Source organism: Ailuropoda melanoleuca, chromosome 14 (genome assembly GCF_002007445.2).
Source record: "Ailuropoda melanoleuca isolate Jingjing chromosome 14, ASM200744v2, whole genome shotgun sequence".
Taxonomy (NCBI): domain Eukaryota; kingdom Metazoa; phylum Chordata; class Mammalia; order Carnivora; family Ursidae; genus Ailuropoda; species Ailuropoda melanoleuca.
This window is the reverse complement of record NC_048231.1, coordinates 49,366,200-49,385,377: the sequence shown is the minus strand read 5'-3', so window position 1 is coordinate 49,385,377 and position 19,178 is coordinate 49,366,200. Positions and strand designations below refer to the sequence as shown.

Genomic DNA, 19,178 nt, shown 5'->3' with positions numbered 1-19,178 from the left:
GCTCCTTGCGGGTGCCCAGCAAGGCAGGCTTTCCTGTGGGCACCATGGTGGCAGGGCTGTAGGATGGGTACCACCGTCAGGGAGTGTGGGATCAGGCCCCGCTTTGGGGCCCCGGGCCAAGGTCTGTCCTGCTCTGCGCGTAATCCCAGGTGATGTTTGCTTTGCTGTCCTGTTTTGCAGGGAGATGTGTCTTGAAGATGGGATGTTTACTGTGAACAGGAGGTCTATATACAGACAGGAGAGACCAAAGCAACCTGAGTGGAGCAGGAGAGAGGGAGAGCCATGACCAACCCTCATGGCATTTCCTTCCAATGAACGGGGACTGTGTGTGATGAGAAATGCAGATAACTTTGGGACAGGGTGGGGCAGAGTTCTGGACTTGGAGGAAATTCCACTGGCTTGCTAACAGACAGGAATTAGAGCTGAGGTTCTCTGTAGATGGGTATTACGTGGGTGGGAAGAAGTGTATTTCTATATCACTTCAAAATCTTGGCTTCTGTCTTGTACATTATTCTAAGGGTCAGAGTATGCCAGTTCATTACCTTGTCTTTCACAAAACACGAATCCATGGCCTCCCCACCAACACCTTTTTTTTGTGGAAGGATGTTTGGATTTGTGCTGTATTGTTGTCTCCTAAAGAAGGTTTGCACCGTACCTTGTCCAAAAGGAGTCAAACAGCGGTCCGGTTACTTCTGAAACCAGCTTCCTCCTGATACTTTTGCTTCAATGCTCTGATCCCTGAATGCCGAGGAAGCTCTTTGACTTTACTGGCAAATTGAAAGAAAGAGGAAAGAAGGGGGGGGTTATCCCTTCTCATTGTTAAAGTAGTGTATCCTATCAAAAATTTTAAAAAAACAATCCAGACATATTACAACAAGTGGTGGTCTGCCTATAATGGCATTATTCAGAGATAGCTACTGTTAACGGTCTGCCATATAGTTTCCCAGCCCTTTTTCTATTCAGCTTTACCTACTATTGGATTTTAGGACATCTGAGTGGGCATATAAATAGGCCTTCTGCTTTTCTGTGGAGAGAGAGGGTCTGTGTAAACATCAGAAAGGTTCTTCTGAATGGCACAGAAAGAACATTCAGTAATGGTTTTTCCATTCAGCTTTTGCCAGCTGAGAATGTTGGGAATGTCAAGAATTTTCCTCTACCACTTCCCTCTTTGTTTGAATCCTAATGAACCACGGGATATGTTTTGGCTTCTGCCCTTGACTGTCCATGTCCTCAGGGTTCTGTGGGATAGTGAGAATTTCTCATTGTGTGCTGGCACAAGGGACAGGCCAGCATGGGCTCCCAGGCGGCATTGAAGCGACTCACCAGGGACAGTGTTCTCTGAAAATTGGAACACATAACCCATCCCTACAAGTTCCTGGACTTGATGCAAGAGTGGTCTGGCTTGGATAATTCTCATCTGGGGAGGCAGAGCCCAGCTGGAGCCTGTCCTTGTTTGGAAACTTCATGTGCTTTCCACTACTGCTCATTCTTGACATGCAGAATTTTTGCTGCTATGGAATTTATGATGCCACAAACCTGCATTTAAGAAATTTTGCCTGAAGCAGACTGGGTGGTCTGGAAGATGAGGATATTTCCTGCAATAATACTTTCCACTGTGCATGCACACACGTACAGGATGGTGTGGGATGGGAAGAAAGGAGGTTTGTGTATTGCACTTGGAAGAATCAAGGCAGGGCAAAGGAAGGAGGTTCCATCTAGAGTCTGTCTTACCTTGGTCGTCACAAAGCTGGAAAAACCTTAGTTATCACCACTGACCCCACCCCCACTATTACCTGATATGAAAATATTGGGGTTCCCAGCTGATGGTCAAGAAAGAATTCTTGAGGCATCTTCGGTGCAAACAGGGTGGTTTTATTAAAACACGGGATGAGACCTGTGTGCAGGAAGAGCTGCACTGGGGTCATGAGAAGTGGCTGTTTATATACTTTCAAGTTGGGAGTGGGTAAAGGATAGCGTCAGTCTCTAAGGAATTGGGAAGCAAGGTTTCCAGGACCTTGGAGGGCTAGCTGTTGTTAGGAAAAGCTCATTTATTACAAGTAATTACCTTAGTCATGAGTCCCTTCTGATGTGTATCAGTGGGCCATATGCTTGGAGGATGATTGCTAACACATATCTTGGGGGGGGGGTATAGATTAAGGAAGTTTCCAAAGGAATTTTTATATGTGAAAGGAGACTTGCAGGATCCTGGAGGTCAGGCTAATGTTAAGCTAAAGTATTAACATTGAGGCAGATGAGTCCCTAGAGGAAAGTCACTCTGCCTGTCTCAAGGACTTGTCAATGGGCTGTAAGTTGTAAGGAAATTTGATTTTTTCTTTTGCTTTTGTTTCCCACTTAACTGCCTGCATAAATTTACCAGAATAGAGCCAGGCATGGATGTCTAGACTCCCTTTGATTCTAGATCTCTTTATACTTTGCCTTTAATGTGGGTTCTGAGCATACTAGGTCTCAAGATGTTAATAAATATTACTTGAAAAAAGGTAAAAAAAATCAATTGAGAAGTCTGAGTTAAAACCAAAACAAATAGGTTTCTTTAGTACAGAAATTTTCAGAGCCTTTAATGTGCTAATAAACTTCACAAATCTCCAGGGGAGCATTATTACGCATAGCATTTTTCAAACTTATTTGGCCAAGAAACCTTTTTTCCCAAAAGCACCTCACGAGCCCCGGGTTCTGTAGAAGACCCTTGGAAGTACCAGATGGCTCTCCTTGTCTCTCGTGCCATCTCTTATTTTTCAGAAGTGTGAGTTTCACTGCTGCCCAGCAGTCCACTGCATGGCTAAGGGCAAAGTATGAAGAGATCTAGACTCGGAGGGAGTCTAGACAAATTTACGTTTCTGGTCCCTGATGGCTAGACATTGAAATGGGCTCCAGTTTTTCAGCATGACTGGTAATTTGGGAGTGAATTCTGGTGACTTTGTGACCATCTCTGATCATTCCCTTCAGAAGTGCAGATGTTGAATCAGTGTATGAACATTTTTAGGGCTCTTGGTGTTCATTGTCTGGTTGCTTTCTAGAAAGGTTATGCCTATTTATCCTTCTCCCAGTTGCCGGAAGTGGGGAAAGGGTTAGCATCCATCTGTAGAAGCTGAGAAGTTTGAAGACTGTTCCCTTTTCTCATTCTGTAGACATGCAACAGTTAAAAAACACACAGTTGCAACACACTAAGTACATAAACAGCCATTTTGTTTGAGGGTCGGATTGGCTTTTCACAATTCCCTGTGCTTTTGCTAAATAATTAAATGTCACTTGAGAGTTATCTGAGCACTTTAATTTGGTATTCTAGATATTTTGTTGGATAGTTAGGGAAGAAGGGATTTTGAATTGACATCTGTCCTGCTAATTTTCAAAGAACTCTTCAAGGTGAGATTTAAAACTTATAGCAACCTCCTGTAATTGTGAAACTTTATTTCGAGAAGAATCTTTTATGTGAGTGTTTTCATCAGTCTTAATTTGGACTCTACGGAAATTGAATTATGTCATGTTGAGTATTAAAGCCAATTGTGGTGCTTTTGTTTTTATATTTGTATGGAGGAGAATATACATGTTGTAGACTAGAAGTGATTTATCTTTTTGTCCTCCACAAATATTATCCTTTGGTCATTGTATTATTGGGTTTTGGAATTGAGACGAACTTTTAACTCATTAAATCCCCCAATTCCCAGGCAATAAAGTCATTTAAATGGCTTCCCCAACAGATTTATTTCAAAATGATTCCATTTGGAGGAAGGAAAGAACAAGTAATGCATTATATACAAAGATCTATTCAATAATTCATGAGACCTAAACACCAGTGACCATTTTAGATTCAGTTCGTGGTATTGTAGCTGAAAACGAACTCTGTCTTCAGAAGATGTCCACAATTTGCTCCTCTCTGTGTTTGAGTCCACAAGTATCTTGATTTTTGAGATATAAATTTTGGACCTACATGGTGTGTTTAAGTGGACCTTTCTTATATGGAAGCTATTTTGAAAAAAAAAAATGGGCATTTTATGTAATTGGGCTAAAGGACACTTTATATGCAATCCTTACCCTTAGCAAAGCAGGAATATTTCAAAAATACATTGCTTTTTCCTCCCTTTGGGCAGGAATTCTGATTTTATTTTCTACATGTGGAGTGGATTGCCAAAGTACAGATTAAAAATAGATTTATTGGTGCCTAACAATTACAACAAATACACAGTGTTGGGCAGTGAATATGAAAGGCGCGCATGGTAAATGGCCCGCTGTCCTCCAGTGAGTCCTGGCGAGTGGCCAAGGGCCGTCAGCTGGGAATTCCTGGGTTCATCCTGAGCTCCATCCAACCCATGCCCTTTTCTTTACACCACAGAGGCACCAGGGCAATTTCTGTTCAAGGTGGAGGCTTACACAAGGGCTGGGATTTGTGAAAGAGCCTGCTTCCTTCCACACTCTTGAGAGTGCCACACTAGCCTTCTTCAGTCTGGTGAAAGGGAACCCTCGGGAACTGATGGGCTTCACATTTCCAAATAGGATCATTTCAGTTTGGCAGGTTTTTATTCAGTGATAAGTATTATGTGGGAAATAAACATGAATGAATGATGCATCTGCTGTTCGCTGGAAAAACTTCAGGATCCATCCTTCCTTTCCTCCCTGCTCCTTAGCCTACCCTCCAATAAAAATGGCTACTTTTTCTTTTTTGACTTAAAAACCTATTTTATTTTTTAAAAAAAATTGTAAGCATTTATGCTATGTATAATGCAATGCAGACTCTTATAAGAAAAATGTACAAATCACTAGAAATCCCACTGTGAACATATTGAGAAACATTGTTGTAGACATAGACACACCCACTCACATTTTACCCTAAATTACAGCATGCTCCCTCTGCTGCTTTGAGACTTTTTTTTTTATTCCTTCAACAGTATGTAACCTTCTCTGTAGATGAAAATCCTCACCATCATTTTAATTATTGCAGAATATTCCCTTATACACAGATACCTTTAATGAATTCTCTATGACGAACCATTAGCTTGTTTTCAGATATTTGCTCCCATTTGTAACATAGGGATGTGTATCTTGGTGTATGATGATCACTCCAGTGTACGTTCCTGTAAGTGGAATTGCTGGGTCAAACAATATGCACATTTTAACTTTTGATATATATTATCAACAGTGGCTTTTAAGGAAAGTCTCTTTCTTTTTTAAAAAAAAATATTTTTGTAAGGTGTACAACATGATGGTTTGATGTACGTAGACATAGCGAAATTATTATTGCAGTCAAACTAGTTAACATATCTTCTCACACAATTACCTTTTCCCTTTTGTAAATGATGAGAGCACCTGAAATCTACTCTTTTGGCAAATTTCCAGATTCAATACAATATAATTAACACAGTATTCATGCTGTGCATTCTATTTCTAGAACTTATTCATTCCCTGTAACTGCAACTTTGTACCCTTTCACCAACATTTCCCCAATTCCCTCCTTTCCCCGCTCCTGGTTACCACCCATCTTCTCTCTGCTTCTACATATTTGACTTTTTAAGATTCCATATGTAAGTGAGATCATGCATTTTTTTGCTTTCTACATCTGGCTTGTTTCACTTGGCATAATGTGTTTTAGATTCATCCATGGTATTGCAAACGGCAGGATTTCCTTTTTTATTTTTTTTTTAATTTTTTTAAAGATTTTATTTTTTTATTTGACAGAGAGAGACAGCCAGCGAGAGAGGGAACACAAGCAGGGGGAGAGGGAGAGGAAGAAGCAGGCTCCTAGCAGAGAAGCCTGTTGTGGGGCTTGATCCCATGGTAACCTGGGATCACGCCCTGAGCCGAAGGCAGACGCTTAAAGACTGAGCCACCCAGGCGCCCCAGGATTTCCTTTTTAAAATGCTGGATAGTATTCCATTGTGTATACACACACCACATTTTCTTTTCATTCATTCATTCATTCATCCATCAGTAGGCACTTAGGTTGTTTCCATGTCTTGTGCATTGTGAATAAGGCTGTGAGGAGCATGGAAGTGCAGATATCTCTTCGAAGTGTTTGATTTCATTTCTTTTAGGTATATACCCAAAAGGGGAATTACTGAATCACATAGTTATGCGTTTTTTATGGACCCTTCGTACTCTTTTCTACAGTGGTTGCACCAATTTATATTCCCAACGGTGCTTCGGGGTTCCCTTTTTCCACATCTTCACCAATACTTGTTATCTTTTGTCTTTTTGATAACAGCTTTCCTAACAGGTGTGAAAGCTCACTGTAATTCTGATTTGCATTTCCCTGAAGATGAGCAATGTTGAGCGTCTTTTTATACGAAGTTTTTTTTAATATTTTATTTATTTATTTGAGAGAGACAGAGAGCTTGAGAGAGAGAGAGAAAGAGAGAGAACACAAACAAACAGCAGGGAAGGGCAGAGGGAGAGAGAGAAGCAGAATCCCCACTGAGCAGGAACCCTGACGTATGGCTCAATCCCAGGACCCTGAGATCATGACCTGAGCCAAAGGCAGGCGCTTAACCGACTGAGCCATCCAGGTGCCCCACGAAGGTCTTAAAATACATTCTCATGTAACATATGAGAGTGGCCCCCTGCCCAAATCTAAACCAATAATGGATATAATAAATCTTTTTGATATTTAATAAATTAATACATGCTTCTTCATTGCTTTTATTTTCATTTCTTTTACAGTAATTGAACATTTTAAAATATGCATTGGTAATTTATGTCTCTTCCCCGGAGATTTAACTATATATATCCTTTGTCCATTTTTCTGTTGAGCTATCTCTTACTTCTCAGCTTTCAAAACCTTTCCACGATATAGTCTTCAAATGTATTCAAAGATCTGTTCTTCAGAATATACATAGAATCTTTGTATATCCTCAGCATAATTATCTATCCTGTTTTGAGATAAAGGATTCTAGTGACCAATGAGTCTTGCTTTGGTCACATTTTGGAACAGACCTTGTCTATGTCACCGTGTGCCTTTGAGGGAGAGCAGCCTTGCAGGCTGAGGGCGGGTTGCAGAGGTGCCCTTGCTCCCTGGCCCTCATTAAGGACTCAGTGAGGGTCTTGTGATCTGTGTCAGTCTCCTTTTGTCCTCCCCTTGGCAAGCATCTTTTTCTTACCACTGAATAATTCTAATGAGATTGCCCTGGGTCAGTCGTATTAGATAAGTAATGAGCAGTAGAGAAAAGAAAATTCATAGAAGAGGAACATTTAAAATAGAATTTATTTTTGGCCTTTGCCCAAAAGTGAATTTCATGGTCTGTCAGCCACAAGCACATGTGCAGTCGAGGAGGAGAATTTATTGCCTAATAGGGTTCCTGGGAAAATTCTAGAGGGAATTCAGGGGTCCTATAGGGATAATGTAGGAGGAAAATTTTATATTTAACTTGGGGTTGCATCCAATGTGTTGATTTTGGCCTAAAACTGTTCATTGTTCTTAACCAGTTTCATTCACTGGCTCCCATGTACTATCGTGGATCTGCTGCAGCTGTCATAGTCTATGATATTACCAAACAGGTAAGAATGTCGCCTTTAAGATTTTGATGCTCCCTATGTTAATTCTCTGTCGTAGAAACACCAAAGCAGAGACTTGACTGCTTGAGTCTTGCCAGTAGCCTGCGATGAGATTTCACAGCATGGTAACCAGGGATAATCAGCACCATATATTGAGTTTATTCCCCTATATGTAGTGAAGCATTTCAAATTTATCGACCAAATTAAATAAACAACAATGATCATTTATTTTTAAAATTGACTGTCTGTTCGTAGAGGCAAGGTCATGCCTGCCAGTACTGCTCTCCAGAATGCTGGCTTTTCAGGAAGAGAAAAATAATTTCTAAGTCCTGCATGTTTTGTGATTATGGAATGCTTATTTTCTTTTTTTTTTAAATATTTTATTTATTTATTCGACAGAGATAGAGACAACCAGTAAGAGAGGGAACACAAGCAGGGGGAGTGGGAGAGGAAGAAGCAGGCTCATAGTGGAAGAGCCTGACGTGGGGCTCGATCCCATAATGCCGGGATCACGCCCTGAGCCGAAGGCAGATGCTTAACCGCTGTGCCACCCAGGCGCCCCGGAATGCTTATTTTCTATTAGTGTTTCAATCCCACTACTTAAAATGTCAAGGATAATGTTCATGTACATGTGGTGTATTTGCATATTATACAGTATACCATATTTTTAGTTATCACGTTGAAGATCTAGAATATGCATCAAGGAACTGCAGTGGTTTCCTGGCTGCTTTTTTTCCACCCTGGGAGTGCTGACTCAGCTCACAGGACTGCTGGTTCAATGATCCATCACTGTTACTGTCCATGAGTTCCTGAACACTTCTACCTAAATGTGGTGTCTGCCTTGACTGGTTTGCTGGAGGAGGGTTGTGAGTGAAGGGCAGAAAGGAAAACAGGATGATTGGAAAGGGGCAGGGGAGGAGAGAGAGGGAGAGAAAGAGTATGTAAGTATGTATTCTTTCTCGCTCTTTCCTGAAATAAGCATGAACATGTGTTTTTCATGTTGAGTCAAGGCTATTATTTTAAATTAATGTTATTTATAGAAGAAAATTACTAGTATGATTTTCTTCGTCAAGTTTTAGTTTTAGAAAAGGAAACTTTTATAGGCTATTTAAGTGTAACTTAGCTAATATTAAGTTTTGTGCCAAGACGGGGGTAGGATGTTAATGTATGTGACTTTCCTAAAAATATTTTCCTCTGTTAAGTTGGGTTGGGTTTATATTCCTACTTGGTTGAGATACTGTGTTGATGGGTCTTTCCAGTGATTGACTGATTTACTTTTGGGTTTAGGATTCATTTCATACCCTGAAGAAATGGGTGAAAGAACTGAAGGAGCATGGTCCAGAAAACATTGTAATGGCTATTGCTGGAAACAAGTGTGATCTCTCAGATATTAGGTAAGATGCATTAAAAATTTTTTTGGTGTAGTGAATATCCTCCGTCTCTGAATGTCTACATGTAAAAAGCTGTCATGCCTGTGTTGTTAAGTCTGTTCTCAGTATAATGATTTAATCGAGGGTCATTCACGGGTGGTCTAGGTAGTACATATTCAACCAGAGTAGAATTAAGGGAAAATAATGAGATGCAAATTGGATGGATCATCTAGGAGCGGATATTAAAACCAAATCTCTCCTACAGAGCACAGTTACATCCCTGACTCTAGAGGTCTTTGGGCTAAATGATTTTATTATTTTTATTGTTACCTTTTTTTTTGTTATTTATTGACATTATTCAACTATGGCCATTTTAATAACACTTCCATATGGTAAGGAGAGTGAGAATTTATAACATTTCCCATAGCATCCATGTTCGTTTTAGTTCTAACTTTAACTTAAGGGTGTAGTTGGGTCTACATAATCTCACTAAAACACTATGGTTTCCCTCAGAGACGCTGGATTGTTGACCTTTCTTTACCTGGAATGAGGTTTGCAGGGACCTAGTCCACAGGGACTAGAGATTTGATGATAGCTTTATGTAGCCTGATAAGCTAGCTATTTTTACTAAATAAAAATGTAATGAAAAAGGAATAGTGAATTTGCATCATCTCCATCCCCCTGGTTAATTTAACTCTCTGCAATTCCATTCGTTGGTCTTCATAAAGACAACGACATCATGCTTCAGGTTTTGTTCATCCAAGTGTGATTAAGCCAAAGTTTGATAAACAATGGAAATAGATCTTGCAAAAGCTCTTAACATGGTCTTTGACAAATTGCTCTGTTTCTTTGGGATTTCAAAAGCTTTGTATCATATTGCATCAGGTTGGTTTATAATAACAGCCATAAACACCACTTAATCATTTGTTTTTCTGGGGGCTGGACAAATCTTTAGACTCCCCAGACTTAGCTTAGATCTCTACATTCTTTACTGTAATCCTGAAACAGCTTGCTTGTCTAGAATTGCAAAAGAGAATCACTTTAGCTTTTGTCATCAGAAGGGGGTGGGAGGGTAGACACAATCTTTGCTGAGGGCAGGCGCTGTTATCTGACACCATTGAATTACTGTAGTAAAGGTGTGACTTTAAAGGTATTAAGTAAGCCTTGTGATTGTGGCAGAGCTGAGGGACTAGAATTTAAGCAGACAATGATATAAAGTTGACTGGAATTAGTTAGGATTCTTGCTGACGTGGAACTGAATCTCACTTGAAATTATTTTCAGGAAAAAGGGAACTTATTGGAAGGTACTGATATCCACAAGGTAAAAAAGCAGGGTTGCCTGACTGACATTTGATACGTTCCATTTTTAGTCTCTGGCACTCTCTCTGTTTCTAGTTTAAATTGCCGTGGAAGGATTTCATCATATCATGACAAGGCATTTATGGTCGAGAGAGGGGATTTGGGTGGCACAAGATGATTTTTCCCACCATCACCATGATGAGAGTAGGAGGGTAGGTAGTCTTGAAGAGGGGGAAGCTTCCAGAAAATGCAGCCTGGCCAGACAAAACATGTCTGTGACATGTTGGCTTGGCCACCGATACCTGAAGACAGATGTACCGTGTCTTGGGGTGGAATTCGCCTTCCATGCACTGGTATAGTGTTCTCCTCAGCAGGCATTCTGCTTTGTGCCCAGCCTATATGTACAGTTTTCAAAATGCCCTAGCCGACACCATCCATCCATCTCCCTTTCAACCGTAAATTCACGCACAGCCCCTCCATCCCCAGTGGGAGACAATCCAGGTGCTACACCCAATGGTCACATCATGGGGCCTCTGTCCACTAGTTCACGTGTCTGCATAGTACCCTTTCTTCTCTAGTTTGGCCTCATTGGTCTGCATGTGACTTCTCAAGATGCTGTGGTTGTGGCTTATAAAGTGTGGAGTATATATCTTTTGTTATGCACAAAGTTATGTTAGATGCTACTTGTTACGGAATCATGCAGCAAAGAAATGACTCCCTTTGCAATACTCTTTCCAACCTCAATGAAAAAGACCAGTTTGATTAGGTCGAAGAGAAAAACCAGTTGGATGTTAGTAAATTTTTAATTTTTAAGCATTTATTAATAGATAATTAAAAATTTTAATTTTTTATAAATATTTTTCATTGAACTAATTTAGAAACCGTAAAATCCACCTGTTTTAAGCATACCGGTCAATAAATTTTCGTACAATTATAGGGTTGTACAGTCATCATCACATCTAATTTTAGAACATTTCCATCACCCTACAAAGAACATGCCAATTTACAGTCACTCCCAATGTCCAACTCCTTCCAGCCCCTGGCAACCACTAATGTACTTTCTTGTCTTTATAAATTTGCTTTTTCTGGACATTTGGTATAAATCAAATCATGCACTTACGTGGTTTTTTGTGACCGGCTTCTTTCACTGAGCATAAATGCCTTTGAAATTCCTCTGTGTTGTAGTGTGCATTAGTACTTCACTCATTTTTATGGCGGAATAATATTTCATTGTATGGATATACCACGTTTTATTTTCTCAGTCACTAGTTGAATGAAACTTGAAATTTGAGTTGTTTCCACTTTTTGGCCACTTTAAAAAGTGTTGCTGTAAACAATCATGGTTAAATTTTGTGTGGACATATGTTTACATTTCTCTTGTGTATATTATGAGGAGTGAAATGTCTGGGTCATGTGGAAACTTCGTGTTTAACAATTTTAACAACTGTTTTCCACAGTGGCTGCACCATTTTGCATGCCTACCGGCAATGTATGAGGTTCCAATTTCTCTACATTGTCAACCAACACACTGTTATTACCTGTCTTTTGCATTATTGCCATCCTAGTGGATGTGAAGTTGTGTCAATGTGGTTTTGGTTTGTATTTTTCCAATGACTAATGATGTTAAACATCTTCTCATATGCTTATTGACCATTTGTGTATCTTCTTTGGAGACATGTCTCTTCAAATCCTATGCCCAATTTTTGTTACTTGTCTTTTTATTATTGAGTTGTAAGAGTTCTTTATGTATTCTGAATACAAGTCCCTTATCAGATATATGATTTACAAATATTTTCTTCCTTTTTATGAGTTGTCTCTTTATAATCTTTATTGTGTCTCTTGAAATGCGAAAGTGTAATGTCCAATTTGTGATTTTTCCCTTTTTTATGTCTTATGCTCAAGTGATTGGCTAATTAAAATCACAGAGATTTACTCGTATACTTTCTAAGAGTTTTATAATTTTAGAGTTTACGTTTATATCTGTTACCCATTTAGAGTTAATTATTGTGTGTATTAGGAGGTAGGGGTCCAAATTAATCTTTCTCTGTTTGGATATCTAATTCCCAGCACTATTTGTTGAAAAGGCAACCATTTTCCCATTGAATTTTTTTGGCACTTCTGTCAAAAATTAGTTGACCATAAATGTAAGTCTTATTTTGGGCTCTTAATTCTATTCAGTTGATCTATACATCCTTCTACTGATGCCACAGGATTTTGATTGCTATAGTTTTATAAGTTTGAATTTGGAAATTATAAGTCCTCCAATTTAATTTTTCTTTTTCAAGATTGTTTGACTGTTTGACTATCTGGGCCTTTTGCATTTCCATGTGAACTTTAGGATCCTCTTCTCAATTTCTGCCCAAAAAAGACAGCTGAGATTTTAATAGAGAATATGTTGAATCTTTAGAACAATGTGGGGATTATTGGCATCTTAACAATATTGTTTTCCGATCCATGAATATGAGATACCTTTCCATTTTATTTAGGTCTTCTTTAGTTTCTTTTGCCCATGTCTTATAGTTGTCAGTGTACAAGTTTTGCATTTCTTTTCTCATACTTGTTCCTAAGTGTTTGATTTTTCTTGATGCTATTGCTAACGGGATTGTTTTGTTAATTTCGTTTAGTGTATACAAGATTATGTTGTCTGTGAAAATAGTTTTATTTCTTCCTTTCCAATCTGGGTGCTTTTTATTTCTTTTTCTTGTCTAATTACCCTGTGTAGAACGTCCAATACAATTCGGATAGAAACGGTAAGAGCAGACATTATTATCTCCTTCCCGATCTCAGGGGCAAAACATTTAGTTGTTCTTACTATGATGTTGGCACTACGTGTTATGTACAAGCTCTTCATCAGCGTGGGGAAGTTCCCTTTTATACTTAGTTTGTTGGGTGTTCTTTTTTTTTTTAATCATGAGTGTTGAATTTTGTCAAATGCTTTTTCTGCATCTTCTGAGGTGATCGTGTGGTTTTTATCCTTTATTCTCTTAATATAACATATTACATTAATTGATTTTCTAACGTTAAACCACCTGCATTCCTGGGACAAATCCCACTTAGCCATGATGCATAATTCTTTTTATATGCTTTTGGGTTCTGTTCGCTCATATTTTATTGAGGATTTGTATGTCTGTATTCATGAGGATATTGGTCTGTCATTTTCATTTTTTTGTGATGTCTTTGTTTGATGTTGGTATCTCAAGGCAGTAGGTTTTGTAGAATGAATTGAAAAGTGTTCCCTTCTTTTCTATTCCAGAAGAGTTTGTGAAAGATTGGTGTTAATTCTTCTTTAAGTGTTTGATAAAATCATCGGTGAAGTCATCTGGACCCAGGATTTTCTTTGTGAAAAGATTTTGTATACTAATCCAGTTTCTTTACTTGCTATAGGTATATTCAGGTATTCTATTATTTCTGGAGTTAGAATAATTTATGCGTTTTTAGGAACTTATTCATTTCATCTAAATTATCTCATTTGTTTGTGTAGTGCACAGTGTTCTCTTATAATACTTTTCATTTCTGTAAGGTTAGTATGGATGTCTACTCTTCCATTTCTGATTTTAGAAATTTTAGCCTTCTGTTTTATTTCTTGTTCATTGTAGCTAAGGATTTGTCAGTTTTGTTGATCTTTGCAAAGAACCAACATTTAGTTTCACTGATTTCTTTCCCCTGTTTTTCTATTTCATTTGTTTTTTCTCTGTGTATTATATCCTTCCTTCTGTTTGCTTTGGGTTTACTTTGCTCCTTTTTTTCCCTAGTTTTTCAAAGGGGAAGGTTAGCATATTTATTTGAGATCTTCCTTTCTTATTTAGGCACCTACAGCTAAAAATTGCCCTCTAAGCACTGCCTTAGCTGCATCCCATAAGTTTTGGCCTGTTATCTTTTTGTTTTTTATTCTAATAAGTTTTTTAAAATTTATTTTCAGACCCTCTGTTTATTTGGTAGTGTGTTGTTTAATTTACACCTATTTGTGAATTTCCTAAATTTCTGTTGATGGTTTCTAATTTAATTCCATTGAAATTTGAAAACATACTGTGTATGATTTTAATTATTTTAAATGCATTGAGGCTTATTGTATGGCTTGGTGTATGGTCTATCCTGTAGAATATTCCCATGACTTGAGGCTAATACATTTTCAACACCTATTTTTATACTTGCTATTCTCCCTTTAATAGAGAGAGCAAGCAAGCATGCAGACCTAAGGTTGAGGGCCTCTACGGACAACTGTATCTAACTGGAATTCAATTATATTTTGTCTTTATTGTATTTGTTTTTTAGAATTACATTTTTATGTCAGTTGATTCTAGCATTCCATTTGTGATGGTGATATGAAATTTTTTTCAATATGTTAAAAAAGTTGATTTATGCACATGACATGATTATCTACATGGAAACTCCAAAGGGATATGTCAAAAAATTCCTAGAACTAATAAGTGGGTTCAACAAAGTTTCAGGATGTACAATAAACACAGAAAAATCAATTGTATTTCTATATCTAAAAATGAATATGCAGAAACTAAAATTGAAAACAGAATACTCTTTACAGTTGCTCCAAAGAAAATGAGATACTTAGGTATCTACTTAATAAAACATGTATGGGATCTGTATGCCGAATATTATAAAATGCTGATGAGAGAAGCCAAATAAGACTTGAACGGAGAGACATACCGTGTTCACGAGGTGAAGTCTCAATGTTGTACAATGTCAGTTCCCTGTAAGTTGGTCTGTAGGTTCAATGCACTCTCTATCAAGATTTTAATAAGGTGTTTTTTGGGTAAGGATAAACAAACTTATCGTAAAATTTATATGGAAAATCACAGGCACTAGAAAAACTAAAACAATATTGACAAAGAAGAATATAGTGGAAGAAATCATTCTATCCTCTATTAAGGCTTACTACGTAGCTACAGTAATCAGGACAGTGTGGTATGAGCAGTGGGGATACACACACAGATCAATGCAATAGAATAGAGAGCCCAGGAATAAATCCACACAAATATGCTCAACTGATTTTTGACAAACTTGAAACAGCAATTGAATGGAGGAAGATAGCCTTTTCAATGAATGGTACGGGATTAACTGGACATCCATAGAGGGGAGAAGACTGCAACGTAAACCTCATACCTCATGTAACAGGTACTCTAGAATGAATCGTAGAGTTTAATGTCAAAGGTAAAACTGTAAAACTTTTAGAAAAACTCCTAAGAGAAAATCTTGAGAATTTGTAGCTAGATAAAGAATTGTGAGACTTGACAGCAAAAGCTCACTCCATGTAAGGAAAAATTGATAAATTGGACTCATCAAAATTGAAAACACTTGCTCTGTGAAAGCCAGTGTGAAGAGCTTGAAAAACAAGCTGCAGGCTGGGAGAAATTATTTGCAAACCATGTATCTGACAAAGGACTAGCATGTAGGCTATATATAAAGAACTCTCGCAACTTAATGATTAAAAAAATCTAATTTGAAAATGGGCAAAGTACATTTCACCCTAGGGAGTATCAAGATGGTAAGCACAGGCATGTTTAAAAGGTGTTCAGCATCATTAGCGGACCTGTCAGAATGGCTAAAAAAAAAAAAATGATAACACCTAATGCTGGCAAAAATGTGGACAGACTGGAGCACTCATATGTTACTGTTGTGCATGTAAAATGATGCAGTCATTCTGGAAAACAGTTTGGCAGTTTCTTTTAAAACTAAATATGCAATTACCATATGCCCAGCAATCATACTTTGGCCACTTATTCCAGAGAAATGAAAATTTACATTCACACAAAACCTGCACATGAATATTCATGGCGGCTTTTTTTTTTTTTTTTTAATAATAGCCCCAAACTGCAATCAGCCCACATATCCTCTGAAAGGTGAATGACTCAGCACACCGTGGTGCAGCCAGGCCACAGAATGGCATGCAGCAGTGAAAAGGAACAAACCACGGCCACAGGCAACTTGGATGACCCCTCAGGGCAATTATGCTGAGCAAATAAAGCTGATCTCAGAGGGTTCATTTACATGAGAGTTTGAGATGAAAATATTTTAGAAATAGAAGACATAGTTGTGGTTGCCAGGGGGTCTGGTTAGGGGTGACATGGTGGGCAGGCGAAGGGGAGGAAAGCGGGCATGGCTGTAAAAGTGCAACAGCAGGGATCCTTGTGATGTTGGAACTGTTGGGTGTCTTGTCTGTGGTGGTGGATACAGAAACCTACACAGAGGTTAAAATTATGTGGGGCATAACACACACATGCACGCACACATGCACGCACACACACACGCACACACAGATGAGTACCAGTAAAACTGGGGAAATCTGAATAAGACAGAGTATAACGTCAGTATCCTATTTGTGATATTATACTATAGTTTCACAAAATGTTACGGTTTGGGCAGCCTGGACGAAGTGTACAAGGAATCTGTCTCTTATAACTGCAGGTGGGTCTGCAATGATCTCAATAAAAAATGTAATGAACAAAAGGTTGATTTAGGTAAAAATAAGTAGATATTAGAACAGTGGTATATATGTGGATATATATATGTATATATTACACACACAAACACACACACTCCTCTATATGCATGCATATATATTATATATGATTGATGGAAGTTTTATAAACACATTGGGCCAAATGATGAATTTAACCATCCCCGGCAAACCCAATGTGCAAAAGAGAAACAGGATAACCATATTGAAACTCCCGTTTAGGAAAGCAGGGAAGGGGAAGCCTGGTGTATTAGTCCTTGTATAAACTGCCACTTGCTAGACAGGAATAGTCTGGTAAATGATAGGGCCTAGTGGGCATCTGCTGTTGACACCTTTCCATGGCAGTGGAATCAAGTTCTTGGGCAGCCGATCTGGCTGCTCCACATTGTGCCTGCTGGTATGATTTTCTGGGGAGTTGGCCAAATCTCTACACTCCAGACCTTATTTAGAGCTTGACCTTCTTTTACTCTAATCCTAAAACATTTTGCCCTTCTGTAGTTGCCAGAGAGCTGTATTTTATTTTTCACTGGGGGTTGGAGAGGGACAGTGTGTAGATTTGACGCACATGTGTGAGCGTGTCGATAGGCGGAGGCAGTGTCCTCTAATGGACTTGGGCCGTGTAAGCTTGCAGGTCCATAAGAAGAGGTATGCCTGGCATGTTTTGAGAGTGTGCTGGAATTTAAATGGAATTAACTCTGTGAACTTGACTCAACCCACTTGAAGCATGTGTGTACAGACGTGCTTCACGGGGGAGATGCCCGACCATCCGGTCACTGTGTTTTATATTCTTCCATGTTCTAGAGGATGGTATAAAGGTCTGACCGCACTACCCAGAGTCAAAGGCATTCAGAGGCATCTGGTCAGGGGAATTCAGGACTTCTAGCTTGTTTTATTAGGCACCCGATCTTTGTGAGATTTCCCCAAATATCTTGAATTCTAGACAAAAATGTCCTTGCCAAAGTTACTGTGAAATCAGAGTAACGTGCAGCCTCTCTGAATCTGAGGCCTGGAGGCAAACTGGAATTGGCCATATACTGTATGTAGGACTGTCCCAGGAGATACAACACACAGTAGGTACTCGTGGTTGTCACTTTTCTTTCCGGCAGTGAAGATGTGTTTTGGAGAAAAGTTCTGATTACAGCTTCCCAGGCAGGAGAGTGTGCAGTTACTGATGGGGCCTGAGAGACAAGGCTTTTTCTCCCTACCCCCTGCTCTCCACCATCTGCTGATGCTGAGGTAGGGATTGCAAAGTTGGGGACATCCTAGGGAAATACAGAATTGAAAGAAAATAAGGGAACCTCAGCTGAATTGATTGTGCAGGACCTGAGAGGCCCGTGGACTACAAGGGGGGGGGTGTGTGTGCCCAGAGCAGATAGAGGAAGCTGTGTGATTTGCCTTGCTCAGATGGCAGGAGATGCTGGCATGAGTGCCAACGGTGGTGGCTCACTGAGTTTTCGAACAAGTAATGTCTGGCCTGGGGCTCATTCCAGGTGGCTCTAAGGAGGGCAACTGTGGCCTGGGGTCTAGCAGGAAAAGAAATCTTCTTCTCAGGAAGTCTGGGGAGCCCACAAGAGACTGCATGGCCTTGTCCCTGGGCCTGGCAGAGAATTGGAGCAGACGAGTCTTGAAAAGAAAAAGAGAAATAGGTCACCTTGCTTCAGTAGTTTTAAAAGTTCCATGAACATAAGAATCACACAGGGCACTTGTTAATAATTCACATTCCAGAAACCTAGCTCTTGAGATTCTGATCCAATAAGCAGCGGCAGGCTGGGGATAGATGCATTTTGTAAAGTGGTCCTTTTACAAGCCGTCCGAAGGCCATGCTTGGAAAAGCATTACCTTAGGTGGTAGGAGTTGATGATGGGGAAGAATGAGGAAGTGCTGGAACCTGGCTGGGCATATACCCAGGCCTTTGTGGCCATACCTTCCAGGGCCTCCCTCCCACCCTCCTGACCTTTGGGAGAATGGAAACAGTGGCTCTTCAGCTTTCAGGATCCAGCACCCCTGACCCATCATCCTGTCATCCCTTAGAAGCCGTTCCCGTACTCTGGCCCCCTCTCTTTTGCATCTCACACTGAGAGTTACCAGAAGAAAAGATGTGATTGGGTTTGTCTCTATCTAATTAGTATCAGGCTCCTGCTTAGGCCAGGACCTTGTACCCAGCCACCTCCTGGAAGGTGGGACTTCTTCATATCCAGCCTGTACTGGCTGCCTTTAGCTCAGGCAAGGGAGTAGGGTCACCTGGCTGTGGCATCTTCACAAGAAGGGTATCTCAGGAAGAACCATCTGCTTTAGTTGGCAATGGGGCAAGATCCTTTAGATGTCAGAGCAAGGAGAGGAGATCCTATCCTATCCCAGCCAGAATTCCCCTTCACATTTCCACATCAGCCTAACAACCAAGCCTTGATCTGTAGCCATCATAATAAGTACTTTCTTGGTAGAAATCACTTCCACCCTACTCCTACCTTGTCGTAGATTAGGCCTGTTTTTTTTTTGTTTTTTTTGTTTTTTTTTTTTTTTTTCTTTTTTTTTTTTTT

General features: G+C 39.5%; 1 protein-coding gene across 1 annotated transcript in view; it reads left to right on the top strand.

The window, feature by feature from the left end:
• Window positions 1–19,178, top strand: part of RAB31 (RAB31, member RAS oncogene family) — a 78,027-nt gene that overhangs the window by 25,276 nt on the left and 33,573 nt on the right. Inside the window, exons 4-5 of the mRNA XM_011228097.2 lie at window positions 7,432–7,503; window positions 8,788–8,894. Coding sequence (XP_011226399.1) covers window positions 7,432–7,503; window positions 8,788–8,894 — 179 coding nt within the window. The remainder of the gene's footprint in view (window positions 1–7,431; window positions 7,504–8,787; window positions 8,895–19,178) is intronic.